The sequence below is a fragment of the Rana temporaria genome, chromosome 4, assembly GCF_905171775.1.
Source record: "Rana temporaria chromosome 4, aRanTem1.1, whole genome shotgun sequence".
Lineage (NCBI taxonomy): Eukaryota > Metazoa > Chordata > Amphibia > Anura > Ranidae > Rana > Rana temporaria.
Window position 1 is genome coordinate 168,977,373 of NC_053492.1, and position 20,025 is coordinate 168,997,397.

General features: G+C 43.7%; 1 protein-coding gene across 2 annotated transcripts in view; it reads right to left on the reverse strand.

The window, feature by feature from the left end:
* PHC3 (polyhomeotic homolog 3) overlaps nucleotides 1-20,025 on the reverse strand; it is a 146,169-nt gene that overhangs the window by 116,264 nt on the left and 9,880 nt on the right. For both annotated transcript variants that reach the window (XM_040349330.1, XM_040349331.1), the window contains exon 2: nucleotides 15,034-15,182. In XM_040349330.1, coding sequence (XP_040205264.1) covers nucleotides 15,034-15,156 — 123 coding nt within the window. In that variant the 5' untranslated portion in view covers nucleotides 15,157-15,182. The remainder of the gene's footprint in view (nucleotides 1-15,033; nucleotides 15,183-20,025) is intronic.

Consider the following 20,025-nt stretch of genomic DNA (forward strand, 5'->3'; position numbering starts at 1 on the left):
ACACCAATAATCATCATTGCTCAGGGTGAGCTTCTTGATGGTGACAACGGCAAAACATGCCTGTGCAATGAGCATCCACTCAGCTGTTTATAGTCTCCACCAGAGGTGCATGCGACATGCTGGAAAGCCACAACTTGTACAGCTTTGCTCCAATTGCTGCCAATTTGTCCACACTTGCTGAAACACAACTCCCTGTGGTAATTATAACTGTGTATTATTAAAGTAGGAAAATAACCCAGTCCATTTTTAAATTTCACCATTTCATTACTGCCTCCAAGGCTTGAAGTGTACAGAATGTCTTGGCAAAAGAAAAGAAAACAAAGCATATAATTGGTAATCTCTAAAATACATGCATCCTTCTGCACATATTGTCTCTTTAAAAACATTGCAAGTAAAAAAAAAAAATACTACATTTTGATCTTGCCAGACATCCAATGTGATCCTAATTCTCTGCAGTGAGCTAAGTATCCTCTGCTGGACTAAAAAACTATGTGATGACATCACCCCCTCACACCCTCTGTAATTTTCAGTGGATTTACAGTACAGCGGAGCAAGTGCTGAAAATTATCCAGGAGAAGTTTTACAGATGAGTACTCTAGAGTTCCAGAGGTGGCTAGGGGTTCCTTGAGCTATGGCTGACTGAACTCCCAACTGCGCTCTAACAAACCTCTGAGGGCTTCAAAGAACAGCTGTATTTATACTGAAATTAAATTACACACAGATGGATTCTATTTACTAATTAGTGACTTCTGAAGGCAATTGGTTCCACTAGATTTTAGTTAGGGGTATTAGGGTAAAGGGGGCTGAATACAAATGCACGCCACACTTTTCAGATATTTATTTGCAAAAAATGTTGAAAACCATTTTATTATTTTCCTTCCACTTCACAATTATGTGTCACTTTGTGTTGGTCTATCACATAAATTCCCCCAAAAAAACATTTACGTTTTTGGTTGTAACATGACAAAATGTGGAACATTTCAAAGGGTATGAATACTTTTTCAAGGCACTTTATGCCAAAAGAAGTAAACACAGTATCTGGCTACACTTCAAACTATTAAACTATTTACTTTGGATGGTGAAGGGTTTTATTATACTTAATTTTCTTTTTTTTTTTTATAAGGAAGTCACATGGGAAAATCCAACATGGAAATGTAAAATATCCTCCAAGTGTACTTTGTGAACTTAATTGCAGATTTGTTGCTGAGATATCTGTGTAGGCCTCCACTTACTCTCTTTCTCAGACTAGTAAATGCATGGGTTTGACTTCTTTGGAATGATGATATACAAAGAGCGATTACCGAGTATCACATTATTGCCTTCATGTGGACATGTCACTGCAGTAAGGACAACAGAACATAAGCTTTGCTGGAGCAGGGATGCACCCAATTAGAAGCATGTATGGTATGCTCTGATTTTATGGATACCTTGAAAACGTATCCCATGAAATTTCCTGAACAGGATTCCAGCTAGCATAGAATTAACCCTTACTGTTACATCAACTGGCATGTTGGGAACGGTTTTGTGGGAGTCTACCATGATTCCTTCTTTTAAAAAGAAAAAAAGTAGTCCCCTCCAATCCTTGCACACTATGAGGATTGCCAAACTTTATTGCAGATTCTTATTTCTAAAGCTGGCCATATACTGATCACAATCCAGCAGTTCCAGCAGGGACCGGTGGAATTTCAATTAGTGTGTGGCTCTCCCCACTTCACAGAAGTCAATTGTTTGATTGATTTCTGTCAAAGGGATATGTTGGAGATTCTCGTTGATCAGCGGCTGCAATTGGTCATCAAAGTATTCGGACAGTGGTGGGTGCCACTGTAAAGCCTCATACACACGAGTGTATGCTTTCTCACAGTTTTCCCATCAGGAAAACAGGCGGGAATCCTGTCGAGAAAATAGAGAACCTGCTCTCTATATTCCCGTCGGGATTCCCAGCGTTTTTTTTCCTGCCAGATCTACTACTTACCTATAGAAAAGACTGCGAGGCAGGGCCGATGGAGCATACACACGGCCAGGATTCCCAGCCAAAGCTCCATGGCTGTTTTCCTGCCGGGTTCTCGGCTTTCCCCTCGGTTTTCTCGGCGGACTTTTTACCGCCGAGAAAACCGAATGTGTGTACAGGGCTTAAGATTACATTACACATCTCATTTGTGTGGGGATTGGGGAACAAAAAAACTGAACGGTGTAAGGCCAATTTTACTGTTCCTAAAGTATCCATGTAGGCCATTTTTTTGCTTTTTTTCAAACTGACTAGTATATGCAAGTGTCTGCTTTCTTTACCGGTAACTCATGTTGTAATAGGAAAGCTGCTCTGCAACTGCTGTCAAGTTGTTCCTCCATGTGGAGCAGGCTTTCTCAACCTGGGTTCCTCCAGAGGTTGCTAGGGATTCCTTGAGCAATTTCTGCCTCTCAGAGAAGTTCCCACTGACACCACTAATCTTTCTAGCTATCTGTAAGGGGATAATTCTTCCCAATGACCACAAGTGTAAGGAGCATTCTTCCCATTGACAATCACACTAAAGTATAATGGGTTGTAGATTTAGTCATTTTTAACAGGGATTCCCTAAAACTGGATAGTTATTTCAAGAGTTCACATGTGTTAAGAAAGGCTGATAGAAGGGGTCCATCCAAGTTTTATCCTGTTTTGAGCCCCGATGAGGGGGCAGTGATATTGCCACCAAAACACGTTGGCTAATTTTATAGGACTTTTTTTTTTTACCAACAATTGAAATGAAGTTGGACTCCGGTTTTGGTCTGGCACTGCTTTATGTATTACTATGGTTTGAGCTACAGTTGGGTGCCCATTGACGGAAAACTTACTATGTTGGAGCTGCCTCACCAGAGCTATTAAGCTTGTCTGAAGTTTTAGTTTTGATCTGACTACGCATTCAAGTCTAAAACTTTCCATTGCTTCTTTGAGTATGCTGTTCTGTGGTAAGAAATGGGGCAGCCCTGGGACCCCTTTTTGAAAATATATCACCAAAATTGAAGTAACTATTGCATGGAATGCCTGTCAAGTCTATCACATGAGCAGAACATAAGATGCTATACCCAATGTTAATCTTTTTACATGTTTAGGTTAGTTCAGATATTTATAGCCTCTTAACAAATACAATGTTTCTACTTTATTTAATAAACCAATAACACATAAACAGGTATGTATTTCGTTACCTGTCATTCTCTGAGAGAAAGTTGTCCCCTACAGCCTCATGCACACTGGCCCAGATTCAAGAAGCACTTGCGCCCGCGCAACCATAGTTGCGCGGCGCAAGTGCTTACTTGCTCCGGTGTAACGAGTGCTCCTGATTCAGGAACCTCGTTACACCGACTGCAGCCTAGGATGTGACAAACATAAGCCTCCTTATGCCTTCACATCCCAGGCTGCATTCTTGCGTTGGCCGCTAGGGGGCGCGGCCATTGTGATCGGCGTATAGTATGCAAATTGCATACTACCACCGATTCACAAAAGTTGCGCGGGCCCTGCGTACGCAAGGTACGGAGTTTCCGCACGGCGCCTTTAGCATAAGGCTGCTCCTGCTAATAGCAGGCGCAGCCAATGCTAAAGTATAGCTGCGCCTCCCGCCCGTGAAATTTAAATTTCACGTCGTTTACGTAAGTGAACCGTGAATGGCGCTGGACGCCATTCACGTTCACTTAGAAGCAAATGACGTCCTTGCGACGTCATTTGCCGCAATGCACGTCGGGAAAGTTTCCCGACGGAGCATGCGCTGTTCGCTCGGCGCGGGAGCGCGCCTAATTTAAATGATTCCCGCCCCCGGCGGGATCATTTACATTAGGCAGCCTTGCGCCCGGCTGTTTAGCATATTGCCCGCGCAATTTACGGAGCAACTGCTCCGTGAATCGCGGGCAAAGCGCAATATTTGCGTGGGCGCAGAGAAAAAAATTTGCTCTTTGCCCACGCAAATATTGCGCGATTCTACCTGAATCTCGGCCACTGTTTTTTTTTCTGCTCCTCCTAGAGGTGCCTGGCCTTTTTTTCCCCCTGCCTCTAAACTCCCCTGCATGTTAGCCGATGTGACCATACACAGATAGACATTTAGGGGAGTTCAGAGGCAGAAAAAAAAGCCTGCTGTCAATGTGTCCAGTAGTAGCAGTTTTGTCAGAAAAAAACACTTGACGCATCTAAATGCACCGAAGCGCGTTCAGCATTTGAGCGGTAGTTCATTTAACCACTTTAGGACCGCCTCCTGCACATATATGTCAGCAGAATGGCACGACTGGGCACAAGCACGTACAGGTACGTCCTCTTTAAGTGCCCAGCCGATCGCCGCTGGAGTCCCGCGATCGGTCCCCGGAGCTGAAGAACGGGGAGAGCTGTGTGTAAACGCCCAATTTTATTGGCGCTTTACCATGATCGGGGATTGGCTGTGTCAGAGTGACACGCCTCATCCCGATCGTCACACGCTCCTGGGGGTGCGCATGAGCGGTGTGCACAAAGAAAGTTCATGTGACCGGCTGTGATTGGACACAGCTGGTCACGTGGTAAAGAGCCATTTTCATTGGTTCTTTAACCTGATCGGGGATGGGCTGTGTCTCGAGGGACACGCCTCATCCCTGATCGCCACAAGAACATTCAGACAACATATGATGCCCGCCCGGAGGAAAGGAATGTTCCTGCTGACGACAGTTTACAATGCGTTGGTAGGGAAGTGGTTAAATGGATAGAATAAATTATAATTCTGGCCAATTAAATTAACATTCAGTGTTTTTTTTTTGCCCAAACTCTGCTGCCAGGAGGAAGAAAATTTAAAAGAGCTAGCAAAACGTCTGATGTGCATGAGGCCTAAGGCTAACTAAAATCTCTTTTGTTTCAGCTTATTCAAAAAAAAAAAATGCTGCTTCTGTTAGACAACATTGTTTACTAGCATCACCTAGTGGATAAAACTGTGAACTGCCTGTTCTTATTATACTACACTTGGTAAGAATGGTCTTCTATTCACACCAGGTTCAGTGGGAATGCGTTGGGTGGCTATTCCAGCGCAGCCCCATAGCACTTCTATCACATGACAAGGCAAAATGCCTTGTCTCCAGTGCGGCCAGTTCACACAGTGGTGTGCAGGCGGCATGTGCTGAAAAAAATATCTCTTTCTCACTCTACTGAAAATACAGTGTATCTAATTCAAAAGCAAAATGTAATATGTTGTAGCTTACTAGTTCTTAGGTGTGGTGGCTGCATTATTTTTCATCTTGATTTTTACCTAATGATCCTGCCAGTAGCACACTTCATATCCCGGGCGACTATGTTCACTCTCTCCACTGTATTTATAGAGCAGCAGAGTTGTCACCCTTGGCTGCTCTTCTGATTTGGACTACAAATATGTCCTCCTCTCTTCTTTTCTATTACAATAGGGAGATTTGTAGTTATCAGAATATACAGTATCTCACAAAAGTTAGTACACCCCTCACATTTTTGTAAATATTTTATTATACCTTTTCATGTGACAACACTGAAGAAATTACCCACTAATGTAGTGAGTGTACAGCAGTGTAAATTTGCTGTCCCCTCAAAATAACTCAGCACACGGCTATTAATGTCTAAACCGCTTTTGTGAGATACTGTAGATAAGGCAGATACCATTGTCACCTGACAGGAAGTAACAAGGGACACAAGCATTTCTGTTAAGACAAACAAATATTTTCTGTACTAGCTGAAATGTTCTTGGTGTAAAAAAAAAAGCTAATGCAGCCACCACTAAAGACTGGTAAGCTGCAATATATGAAAAAAAAATGTTCTGGGGTGTAGGCATACTTTAAATCTGCTGCTTTCATAACAATATCACTTGATGATTCTGCCATGAACATCCTTGTTCAAGCACTTCCTGTAATAAGGTTACAATGCTCTCTCCCTGTCTGCCATTTGTGCTCCTGCCTTGTCACCTTGCCACATGGGCTTCCAATGGACAATACAAGTAGTTGTTTCACCACACATCACTGCTGTCACCGTCAGGGAAAAACACACCCTAAGATATGTCATGCAGGCATTGCTGATGTGCATGTACAGAGATAGGAAGTGACTGCGAACAGGCATACGGAGAGCAACAGCACTGAGATGCAACATAGTAAGATAAAAGGTGAAAACCAGTAGCAGTATGGTTTGCCATTTATTTGATAAACGTTATTCTTATGCCGCGTACACACGATCATTTTTCGGCATGAAAAAAACATGATGTGAAGCCCACACACGATCATTTAATGTCATTTTAAATGATCGTGTGTGGGCTTCACATCATTTTATCTGAAAAATGACAAAAAAAATATTCGAACATGCTGCATTTTTTAACGTCGTTTTAAACTATGCCAATTTCGGGTTGTAAAAGATGATTGTGTGTGGGCTAAAACGATGTTAAAAACCTGCGCATGCTCAGAAGCAAGTTATGAGACGGGAGCGCTCATTCTGGTAAGCCTACCGTTCATAATGGAGTAAGCACATTCATCACGCTGTAACAGACAGAAAAGCGCAAATCGTCTTTTACTAACACTGAATCAGCTAAAGCAGCCCAAAGGCGAATGGAACTTCCCCTTTATAGTGCCGTCGTACGTGTTGTACGTCACCGCGATTTGCTAGATCATTTTTTTAAAACGATGGTGTGTGAGCAACGTCGTTTTAATGATGAAGTTGGAAAATGTTGTTTTTTCAACATGCTGAAAAACTTTGTTTTTTTTCATGCTGAAAAATGATCGTGTGTACGCGGCATTAGGTCCTCTGCCCATGATATGCTGGGTCCTTTGCCTCTTCAGTCTTCTTCCCTTGGTGGGTGGTCATGGATGATGGATGCAGAAAGCAGCGCTGATAACTCATTACACTTTGAGTGCGGTTCACTGTGCTCTGCGGACAGAGCCATGCATTTAGTCATTCCTCAGTCTTCCACGTTGAGTGACTGAGGACATCTTGTGCTGAAGAAGAGGTACTGCAGGCTACAGCTTTGGATTGAAAGTACTGTATTTGTTTTAAACCTCCAGAGGGCATAAAAAAATAATAACTTGGGTTTATTTACACTATAAAGCTGCATAGTAACATTATGAAATCTCTCTGCGACTGCAAATATCTGTGTAGTAACATGGGCATTTCAATAAATAGTGATTTAATAGTAATTGCTTCAGGGCTACAAGGCTTTATAACAGAAATAGCTTGTAGTTTCCCCTATTGACGGCACATGTAGAACAATGCCTGTGGCCACTCCATTCAAAAGCCCCTGTGATTCAGAACAGTACAGGCACTGGCAAGTCCCAATCTCTTGCCCACAGCAACATTACAGCAATAAACCATGCAATGGGCAATAATGACTGTGTAGGCCATGGCCAGTGCTTTTTTTTTTTTTTTGCTGAATCCTTCCCCCACATCAATGTCTTTATTACCACTTTTCAGACAGACAGCAAATAGAAATTGAAGACTGTAAAAGGAAAATAACTAGTATATTGGATGACAATTTCAGAAAAAGAAAAACAGATGCATTACTTGGTAATTTTTAGAAGGCTTCAACTTTAGGTATGTCTGAACAGGGGAGTATTCTGGGTAATGTTTACTGCCATGTCTGGCTGGTGCAAGGCATTGCATTGCATTTAAGATGGGCAAATGCTGGGTAGTGTGACCCGGCTTCTCTGCATCTTTATACATATGGTCACAGGATAAGAACATGTCAGAATACACAGTGCACTGGGTTAGCCAGACCCCAATTCCCAGCACTGCACAGTCATAGCCACGCTAATCTGACAAGTAGGTCAGAGTAGAAAAGCAAACATAGTAAGCCACACATGGTCCTAGTAGGATGTTGGAATGCATTTTGCTTAACCACTTAAAGGGGTTGTAAAGGTAAATGTTTTTTCACCTTAATGCATCCTATGCATTAAGGTGAAAGAACATCCGACGGTACGGCCCTCCCCGAGCCCCCGTTTTACTTACCTAACTCTTGAAAGTCCCGCGCTCGCCCCCGTCATCCTCCTCGGTTCTCAGTCTGTGGCTGTTGATTGGCTAGGTTGGATGGATTGATAGCAGCGCAGCCATTGGCTGGCGCTGCTGTCAATCACATCCAATGATGCGACGCACCGGGGGGCGGGGCTGAGTGATACAGTGAGCGACTATGGCCGCCGCTGTATCACGGGAGCGCACTCGCAAGAGCTTTCCACCATGCGAGGGAGCTCGCATGAAGGTGGAAAGCTCTTGCAAAAGGGAGCTGGGACAGCCGCAGAGGGACCCCAGAAGACCGGGTTCGGAGACACCCTGTGCAAAACGAGCTGCACAGTGGAGGCAAGTATAACATGTTTGTTATTTTACCCCCAAAAAAATGTTTTCCTTTAGTGTCCCTTTAAGGACCGCCGCACGACTATATACGTCGGCAGAATGGCACGGCTGGGCACAATGACGTATATATACGTCCCCTTTAAGAGCCCAGCCGTGGGTCGCGAGCGAGGTCCAAAGCTCCGTGACCGTGCCCGCAGACCCGATTGCCGCGGGCGTCCCGCCATCGGGTCACAGGAGCTGAAGAACGGGGAGAGGTGAGTGTAAACACACCTTCCCCGTTCTTCTCTGTGGCAATGTCAGTGATAGTCTGTTCCCCGATATAGGGAACGACGATCACTGACGTCACACGTTCAGCCCCGCCCCCCTACAGTAAGAAATACACATGAGGTCACACTTAACCCATACAGCGCCCCCTAGTGGTTAACTTCTAAACTGCAATTGTCATTTTCACAGTAATCAGTGCATTTTTATAGCACTTTTCGCTGTGAAAATGACAATGGTCCCAAAAATGTGTCAAAAGTGTCCGATGTGTCCGCCATAATGTCGCAGTCACGAAAAAAAATTGCTGATCGCCGCCATTAGTAACAAAAAAAAATATTAATAAAAATGCCATATAACTATCCCCTATTTTGTAAACGCTATAAAAACAATAAACCCTTATTGTAATTTTTTTTACCAAAAATAGGTGGAAGAATACGTAACGGCCTAAACTGAGGAGAAAAAATTTTTTTTATATCTTTTTTGATGATATTTATTATAGCAAAATGTAAAAAATATTGATATTTTTTTTCAAAATTGTCACTCTATTTTTGTTTATAGCGTAAAAAGTAAAAACCGCAGAGGTGATCAAATACCACCAAAAGAAAGCTATATTTATGGGGGGGGGGGGGGGGGGGGAAGGACGCCAATTTTGTTTGGGAGCCACGTCGCACGACCGCGCAATTGTCAGTTAAAGCGACGCAGTACCGAAACGCGCAAAGGGGCCAGGTCCCTAATCTGCATAATGGTCTGGGTCTTAACCGGTTGAAGTGAAACTAAACCCGCTTATCTTTTACAGCCAAGGAACCTACCATTTTAGACTCTCTTTAATTTGCTGCACATGTGATCAAATATGACACCAGCCATTTGAGGACTTGCCAGTTTGGTTAAAAGCACAAGCTACTGGGGCGTGGCCTGACGGTACATGGCGTAGGACGCTTTCTGAGGAGCTCCGACCGCTGATCCTGCAATCTGTTGCATCCTGCCTTTCACAACCGATATTTGTTCAACATACTCACCCGCTCGGACTCCCCAGACTCAGGGCACCATGTCGCCATCAAAGGCGCAGAAATCTGCCGCTGCGAAGCTGTCGCAATACCGCCATTACCCGGGGGACCAGGAGGATGATGGCGGTGCGGCTCAGGACGGGGAAACGAGGCCAGCAGGAGATACCGCGATGCTGCTTAAAGCTATTACACTCTGCCACACCTCTCTAACTACGCAAATAGAAGAGGTCAAAGTGGATATCTCCCACCTCAGACAGGATCTGCACAAGCTCCCAGATCGGGTGAAGACGGTGGAGACTCGCCTGAGCACCGTGGAGGAAGCACTTGCGCCATTACAGACGGGGGCTGACCACATGCAACAACAAATCCAGCAACTGTTCTCCAAGCAGGACGAGATGGAGAACAGGCTTCGGAGATGTAACCTGCGTCTGATGGGTCTGCCGGAGGGGGCTGAGGGAAAGGATCCTGCCGTGTTCCTGGAGCAGCTGCTCATCACATCCTATGGAAGGGAGGCCTTTTCCCCCATGCTAGCAGTAGAGAGGGCCCACTGCATGCCGGCCAAACCACCGCCCCAGGGTGCCCCCCCTCGCACATTTATAGCAAAAATGCTTAATTTTAAGGATCGGGATGCCACCCTTAGAATGACCAGGATGAAGGGCAACATTGATTTTGGGAACGTCAAGGTTGCATTATTCCCGGATTTTTCGGCGGAGGTCCAGCGCTGGCGTCGGAAATTCATGGAGGCCAAACGCAGGCTGCTGATCCACAATTATAAATATGCCATGCTCTTCCCTGCTCGGCTTCGTGTGGAACATGATGGGAAAGTGTCCTTCTTTGAGGTCCCTGAGGATGCGATTGCCTGGCTGGAGCGCCGTGCTCCCCCGGGTGGTGGAGACTAATGTCTTTGTGAGTATGTTACCTGTACTCCTTTGCTTGCATAGACTTTTCTGCAATGCTTAGCTGTAGTGCTATGTGGTCAGTCATGTGACCGTTAACCTTGCTATTTCTGCCCAAACTCCCACCTGTTGTTTTTTTTTGTTGTGGACTCATACTGGGCCTATTGCTTGCCACCACGCACTACCACGGCTACTCCTGCTGTATTTTTTTGCAAAAACACTTTTATTTTTATCCTTTTTTTTAATCTTCCGTAAGTGTTCTGACTGCATCGGGACTTGTGATACACAACTTAAATGGGACCATGAACATACTCCTGGTGCCTCACTGTAGGCCCACATGTATCCTAAGCTGCCTTGGTAGCAGGAGCCTTGAGACCCAAGCAGTCCTACCATATGCATGTACAGTTCAGGGAGAATTTTGCCCCATGCTCATCCCGGAACTATGATCTGGTCATTGGGGGGTACAGCAGGGGCTCCTGAGCCTCCCCACCATTATCTATTTGGGAATACTGTTCTTTAATAAGTGTTTTGTTCCCTCTAATGTTTGGTATTATGCCCCACATTGTGGGGGGTCTGCCGGGGCTCCGCATGCTCTTCCTCTTCGTGCTTTATGTTACCCTGTGCTCTGGGATGGCAGTATCTGTTTTGTTATGGGATAATGCCCGCACTAGTTTTGAGAAGTGCAGGGCAGGGAGGGGGGTTATTAATGTTATTAACTTCAAAAGGTGTGTACTATGTGTCAGACGCAGATTAGGCATGACGGTTTGAGAATCAGTTGGTTTTTATATGCCATACTACAATCATTACTATTGCTGATTTATGTGTATGTTAGGATTGCTATGGCCTGGCTCGCAGGAGACCTATGGCTTTACCTTGGTAAAACACTAGACCATTTTCTTAAGACTACTACAATATGGCGTCTTTGAAATTCCTCACGTGGAATGTGAGGGGGTTGCGCAACAAAATTAAGCGTGCAGCTGTCCTTGCATTCTTAAAAAAACAGAGGGCTGATGTTGTGGTACTTGTAGAGATGCACGTGGAGGGGAGTTTACGGTTGGCACTCTGCCGCCCGTGGGTGGGCTGGTCATACCATTCCACTCCAGGGGGGTATCGGTGCTTATTGATAAATCTGTACACTTTGCTTTGGGGAGGTCCATACTGATCCACAGGGCCGTTATATATTTTTATCTGCTACATTTTTTGGGGACCCTTCCTTATTTTGGCCTTTTATGTCCCTCCTCCGTTTTGTGTCTCCATTCTCCATGATGGTTTTTCATTTATGGCAAAACATTCGACAGTGCAGGCAGTCTGGCTGGGGGACTTTAATGGTACTTTGAACAATGCATTGGATAGATTACAACCCTCTCAGTCCGTGGCAGGACCTACTGGGGTGACTAGGTTCTCTAGGCTGATCTCCACCTTCCATCTTCCAGATTCCTGGAGGCATAAATTCCCCACCACTCTGGCATATTCCTGTTTCTCATCCACTCACAGAACAATGTCTAGAATTGATTATATTCTACTTTTGGTCCCAGATCACTCTCAGATCATTGCCCCTACTCGATTACTTTAAGTGTTCCTCTTGGCAAGCCACCCAGGGCATGGCGCTTGAACCCGTTTTGGCTCTCCCTATTACCTGAGGAGGATGAACTCGCAGATGAGTGGAGGAGATTTTTTGCAGATAATGACCATTCTGCCACCCCTTCAGTTGTCTGAATTTGTTCAAGCTACATGCCCGCTCACATTTAATTTCCCACATTAATAAGATTAAGTCAGACTCTGCAGGAGTGTTTGAACAAGCAGTAATGGAACTATCCACAGTGGATCGTGCCTATATGGCCGACCCCTCAGAGTCCAATGCAGCCTCGCTGAAACTTCAGACCAGGGTGGTAAATCAACTGCAATATGCAAAAGCCAGGCAAAAATTATTTTTCACCAAGCAAAAAATGTTTGAATATGGGGAGAAGGCAGGCAAGTTACTGGCGTACCTTGTCCACTGTGAAGATAGGCCTCCAGTCGTCATCACTTTGCAAGCTCCAGAGGGGGTTCGGATAGCAGATCCACCATTAGTGACCTCCAAATTTAGAGATTTTTTCTTGGACCTGTACAAATCCACAGCCCCTTCAGACAGGGAGCCCATGACTCACTTTCTAGAGACGGTCACCTTTCCACAACTAACGGAGGACCAGGTCACTTTATTAGAGTCTCCCCTCACTTCGGACGAGATAGGCATTGCGATCGCTAGTTTCGCTCGTTCTAAATTTACAGGCTCGGACGGGCTACCGATAGAGTTTTATTCCCGCTATAGTGAGATACTTACTCCCAAGCTACTAGCACTCTACAATGATCTGTTCAAGACCTATACGCTACCACCCTCTATGAGGGAAGCCACTATTGTTCTAATACCCAAGCCTGGTAAAGACCCGGGATACACAGAGTCCTACCATCCTATATTATTACTGTAAGTAGACATAAAAATATTGGCCAAAGTTCTCTCCCTACGTCTCAACCAGGTTATACTTTCTCTTATTCACCCTGACCAGGCGGGCTTCATGCCTGGTCGTAATAACTCTTTTAATCTCCGAAGACTCTTTGATAATTTGCAGGCAAGACATGAGGATGTAGTAACGCGAGTAGTGGTGACGCTTGACACTGCAAAAGTGTTTGACTCTGTGGAGTGGAGTGGAGTGGAGTTATCTTTGGAGGTGCCTGGAGAGTTAGGGATTTGGGCCAAATTCATAAGGTGGACACAGCTCCTTTATCAAGCCCCATCGACCAGGGTGGTGGCGATTGGTTGGCCTTCAGTGGCGTTTGACCTCAGTAGAGGCACGAGGCAGGGCTATCCGCTCTTCATGCTACTCTATGCATTGGCGGCGGAGCCTTTAGCCATGGCTGTTCATGCAGATCCAGAGATCAGGGGACTGAGTGTGGGATCCTTCACAGAAAAGATCAGTCTCTATGCAGACGATACGCTATTGTATCTGGCCGACTCCGGTCGCTCCCTACATAAAGCCCTTCAGACTATAGAACTGTTCGGAATTTTCTCTGGCCTTAAAATTAATTGGAGTAAATCCCAGATTTTGCCACTTGATAGTTTCCCTTCCCCAGAGTCCCAAGCCGATTTGCCACTGCAGAGGGTTGAGGTGATAAAATATTTAGGGATCCATATATCCAGAGCTCCCACAGATTATATTGCCCTTAAAATTGAGCCCATTTTTTCCCTGATTGAGGTCAAGCTCCGAGCATGGGCCCGTCTTCCATTAGGGGTGTGGGGTCGCATAAACCTTATAAAGATGGTTCTTTTGCCCAAAGTATTATACGTTCTTTGGCATTCCCTCTCAAATACTTCAAAGCACTGGAAGCCCTTCTTAAACCATTTGTAAAGTTGTCTATGCTCTCAAACCCCGATGGGAGAGGGAAGTGGGCCCACTTGAGGATGAGGAGTGGGAGGAGGCACTGGAGTCCTGTATAGAGGTATCCCCCAGGTTGTCGGATAGGCTGACCCAGATCTATATTTTACATAGGGCGTACCTCACCCATGTCAGGGTGGCCAGATACAAGAGGGAACAATCCACCCTGTGCCCGATGTGTGGTGTGGAAACAGACACATTCTTTCATCTCCTGAGGTCCTGCCCTAGGATTCAGGGCTTTTGGACTCAGGTGGTGACCTTTCTACACACCAACATGGGCTCGCCCTTAGCTCTGGACCCCAAACAGTGTCTTCTGGGTATTTTCCCAGATGTTCTGGACAAACACACTAAAATCTTCTTGCAGGAGACGCTGTTCTCGGCTAGAAAACTAATTGCCAGGAAGTGGATGAGATCTTCCCCCTCTAAAATGACAGAGTGGAAGGTGGAGGTAAATGTGACGATGCCCTATAAAAAATGCATATACATCAACAGAGGGTGTCCAGCGAAAAACAACAAGATATGGGACCGCTGGTTAAATGATTCTGACACCTGCACATGATTGGGGAGGGATATCCCTGTATGTATACAACATGATTAGTGTTGCTGGGTTGTTGCCACCCCATTAGTCAGTATGTAAGTCCTAACTTTACTTGTTGACATTGCCAACAATTAATAGGTACATTGTATGTTACGTTGTGTGAACCGACTGTTATTACTCTCTGAGTATTGATGTCACCTACTGTATATGTCACTGTGCCTCATATGTACACGCTGTTTTTCAATAAAACCTTTGTTTAAAGTAAAAGCACAAGCTACTGTGTTAGTTATCATTTTACAGTTAAAGAGAAAGAAAGGAAGGGAGACCACCTATTGGAGAAACTCCATGCAGCTAGACTAGTAGGTAGGTCCTCCCTTTTAATATTATGATCATGGAAATTAAACCTGTTCTAAAGCTATAAGAGAAAGATATTTAAAGACATTTATTCATTATTCAAACAATTTAATTGTGTACGAGGAACAAACAACTCAAGTACCTGACTTTGAAAGGTTTTGCCCAAATTAGATCTTATTTGAGCAGTTGGCAATAATGAATAGTACATATTATAAGTAAAAACAATAAGGATCTGTTGACAATAAATTTCATTTGGAATCTGTCATTTTCAAACTGATTTAGCTCAATTGGTTTGGACACATACCTGCACGGCATGGCGATCTGTACTGCTGTATACAGAGATTGGAGGAGGATGGGAAGGATGGGAAGTAGAAGTGCTAGTTGTTGGAGATGTTGAGGATGTTGCTACAATGTGTTCATTCTCCATGGCCCCAAACTGATATTTCTCTTTGTCTAGAAAAAGATGCAAATATAACATTTTTTTTTCATAATTGGACTGGATACCATCCATGTAAAAAATGTCTTGTCTGTCAATACAATACAAGTGGAAGAAAAGCTACAAAAAGGTGTGACAGTGACCAATCGAGTCTATCCAATAAAGCAGTTCTGTACATGTGCAACAATCAATGTTGTATACAGTATTTACTGACCTATCCTTGTGGCATGCAGTATGTCGGTCGAACCATGTCATTCACAACCAGGGTGACTGAACATATTACCAAAATCTAATTTGGAACTATCAAACATACAGCTCCCTGACACTATCGGCAATAATATGGTCGTGATCCAACGGGGACCCAATTTTTGATTATAGACTGTTTTATTGCCCTGTTACAGACACACCACCCACAAGGGATGAATGTGGAGTGGGAAATTAACACTTTCAATAGTGGATCTTAAATTGAGTTATGGACGTTCTTTCTTTTCTAACAATTTTAATATTTTTTTCATAATTTTATCTCATTTTAACTTTTAGTGGTTTATATTTACTGTGTTTATATATATATATATATATATATATAATTATTGATATTGGTCTGATGGACTTTTAATATTATCACCTATTTTAATTATTATTATTATAAATAGAATAATTGCAAATGGTGACCCCAATTAGGAATTGACAATGCATCTAAATATATGGATGATCGCCCTGAAAATTATCCATGTTGATATTTTATAACTAATTTTTCAACATCCTTCAATAGAGTGATGAGTTTAAAATTTCGGATTATCATCGCTTTGTTTACCTTCAAGTGAGGCTTGGTTTGATTTAGTTACACACTCTGTGAATGACCATATCCGGTCACATTCACAGTGAGGCTTGGTTGCGCTGGATGTCAACATCCGGTTGCAACCATATTGAGGCTTGGAGATGTAACACACAGTCAACATCCACCCGCGACGTGATGCGCGAGCGAACGTCATGTCATCCAGCCTCATTTTCACAGCGAGGCATGGATGGTGTCTCATATCCATGTCCATCCGAGAAAGGAAGTGATGTCATCCAGCCTCGCTTTCATAGCGATTCTTGGATAGCGTCCTTCTACTAGTGATGCTGATCGCTCTCTTCTTATATGAGTTTAATTATAAGGTTACTATTTCAGGATAGTCAGGGGACATCTTACATCTGTATTTATATGCTATAATCGACACTTCTAAGTATTACATATGGCGCAATTGTCACTTCCGGCCTAGACCAGAAATGATGTCATGCGTTAACTTCCGGTGTCATCGTCAATCCATTTGGGGTCATTTAATGTTTAAATAGCGATGAAGTTCACGCCCCAGATGACAACTGTTTAGTTGAAATGCGTCGGGTGGACCCATCAACACACATCGCTCATGTACCTGCCTATAGGTTATGCTTAAGATGATCTTCTAAAATGTTTACTTTACAATTTTAATAAATACTACTCCCAAACATTATTACGCCATGCAAATTTTTCTCATTATATTACGCATTTGGATATTGAGCCTCTGCCTCCCACTTGAGAATACGGCATTTGTCTTTTGCACTATTGGTGTCTATGATTGCTGTGGCCAAGGTACTGATCGGATTAAGGACCAGCTGCACCCATCCAGTTGACTGACCTATAAGCCTTCGGCGACTTGGGGAGGTGTATACCTCTCCAGGTCATCGATATCTGGTAAGCCTCCCCTATTATTGGTGGCGGTGATTCTGACACTTCTGTCTCCATTTAGAGGATTACATCCATGTTGGAGTCTTCAGATCAAGTCCTTTGAATACATCCACTTCTTTTGGACTTTCTTTTCACGTATTAGTGTACTTAATGTGACGTTCACTATTTGAGGTGTTATTCTCACTTGGTGCAATTCTTGACACAGAGTTAATTCTTTGTTTTGTAAATGCAATTCCTGTTTTTGTTGTCTTGTCATATATTGTTAATGCAATTATTGAATCATCCATACACGTATATTTAAATAGCGCTACACAAAATTTTTCTAAATATAACATTTAGGCGTAAATGGTAGCTGTGCTTTTGATACAGATCTGGGATGCCTTTCCAGTAAAAAAGGAACCTTTAGCTGTCCACAATGTTGCTGTTCCTCAGCATGGCCTCCTTCTTATATTACAGTCACCTACCATTGCTTTCCTTATGCACAGACAGTGCTGTGTCCATAAGATGCTGACAAGTTGGCAGGCTCTACCTCAGGTTGGCCAATATTCTCTATAAGTCTGCCAGAAAAAAACAAACTTCCAAGCAATGCTTCTTTACATAGTAAAATAGATCTAAACCTTAACTAGATAACATTTAGTTTGCTGAAGCACTGTGTACTATGAACACCTGTCATTTTGTTATTTTAGAAATTGTACCCGTTCTCTATCCTTTGAATGGGTGGATTGATGCGCCTTATTTCCGGGGAAGGTCACTCATAATTCCACCATAAGCGCATGTGGCTGGGTGACTACACAGGAGAACAACTGAGAAACAGGAACATAACAGAACATTGTGTTCCTATCCAGGAAATGCCTATACAACCTTAAAGTGATACTAAAATCTTGGCTTTTTTTCTTAAAAACAAGAAACATGTCATACTTACCTCCTCTGTGTAGTGGTCTTGCACAGAGCAGCCCAGATCCTCCTCTTCTTGGGTCCCTCTTCGGCTCTCCTGGCCCATCCCCCTGCCAAGTGCCTCCATAGTAAGCAGCTTGCTACGGGGGCACCCAAGCTGTGCCGCAGCTCTGTGTGTCCATTCAGAAGGTTGGGTCCCATCCATCTCTCTCCTCATTGGCTCACTGACTTTGATTGACAGCAGTGAGAGCCAATATCGCCTGCTGCTGTGTCTCAGCCAATCAGGAGGGAGAGTCCCGGACAGCTGAGTCTCTCGTGCAACATCGCTGGATCATGCAAGTATTAGGGGGGTTGCTGCACACATCCTCACTTCCTGTTCTTCTGTCTGTTACTCCACACAGTAATGCAAAGCTTTCTGCCTGGTGTGGAGTGTCGTGCTCGCCCCCTCCCTTGAGGGGGGAGGAGGCGAGCAGGAGAGTCAGGACGCTCTCTACGTTGCAGATAGAGAAAGGAGCTGTGTGTTAGTGGGCATCCTGACTCTCCTGCTCACCCCCTCAAGGGAGGGGTCGAGCACGACACTCCACACCAGGGAGAAAGTGTTGCATTACTGTGTGGAGTTACAGACAGAAAAAGAACAGGAAGTGAGGATTTCTCAGAAGAAATAAGGACATTTAAAAGAAAATCGAAGGATGAGGTAAGTGAAGGAGGACTGCACTAAGGTAAAGGAAGCTATTTAGGGGGAAACATTTTACCTTTACAACCCCTTTAATGCATGCATTAAGATAAAAAACCTTCTGCCTTTAGAACCACTTTAAATGCAGAAGGCTGTTGTTTTAAAAAGACTGAAGTAACGATTGAAATTACAATAACATTTGAATTGGAATAAATGTACATTTTTATAAATGCTGATGGTAGGGTTTTAATGACAAAAGAGACACAGTTTTTGCTTTTCTCCCTTCTGTCACCATTTGTGAAAACTGAGCCGAGCATGCACAGCTTAGTGCATAGTCTCAGCATGGTTCTGTATCAATACACAGTGGGCTTCATTCACAGAACCAGATTGCATGCAGTATTTAAGTATTTTCCCAAATACCACATGTGATCCTGAAAATCTCAATTCACTATTGCTTCATGTAGTGTTTACCCGCTGGTCCCGCCATGCAATATTTAAGGAGCCAGCAGCTGCCATAATTCTTAACAACCAGTAAACAACATAGTACCCCTACTCGATCAACAAAAAAAAGTGTAGTGTAAAAAAAGACAGTAGGTGGTTTTAGTCCTTTATTTAAAAATAAAAAAAATCCCCTGGTGTAGATCCATCGTCAATCATGATGCCCACCAACCTGCTGGGTCAGTGACATCACAAGGGGGCAGTACCACCCAGTGATGTCACCGGGTGGCACTGCCCCATAGTTATTTAAGAACTTTCAGACGGCAAAAGACTTTGTAGAGAGCGGAGCGCTTTTTGTTTTTTTTGGCGGGTCGAGGGTGGTAGCGGACATCATAACTGACGATGGATCTACACCAGGGGACATTTTTTTTTTTTTTTAAATAAAGTATTTATTAAAAACTGCTGACTTTTAATATTCGGACACTTACCTGTGCAATGTCGGCACCCCAGCCGATGTTTCCATTGGCTCTCAGGTGCTGCTGCTGCCATTGCCTATAAGGGAAACCATCAGTGAAGCGTTGCTGCTTCACAGCCGGTTCCCTACTGCACATGCGCGAAGCGTGCATCGCTTTCTGAATGGCGAGATCTCTCAGAAGTTGGGTCGGGTACCGGTCAAAAAGATTTTAACGTAACACACACCATACCATGTGTTACAATGCATGTTTTGCTGTTTTTGCTGTGAGAATGAGCTTTAAAAAGTTTTCACTACTCATACAACAAGCAGGGAGCACATCGCCCCAGCACACACAAAGAATGTTTTGTTCGAAGTTGGGAGTGGATTAGAATGCATTAAGATAAAAAAACTTCTGCCTTTACAACTCCTTTAAACTACTGTTGTGCTCATAAGTTTACATACCCTGCCAGAATTTATGTTTTGTTGGCCATTTTTCTGATAATATGAATGATAACACTAAATCATTTCTTTCACTCATCGTTAGAGTTTGGCTGAAGCCATTTATTATTAATTAACTGTTTTTACTCTTTTTAAATCATAATCACAACAGAAAACTACCCAAACGACCCTGATCAAAAGTTTACATTCCCTGGTGATTTTGGCCAGATAACATGCACAAATTGACACAAAGGG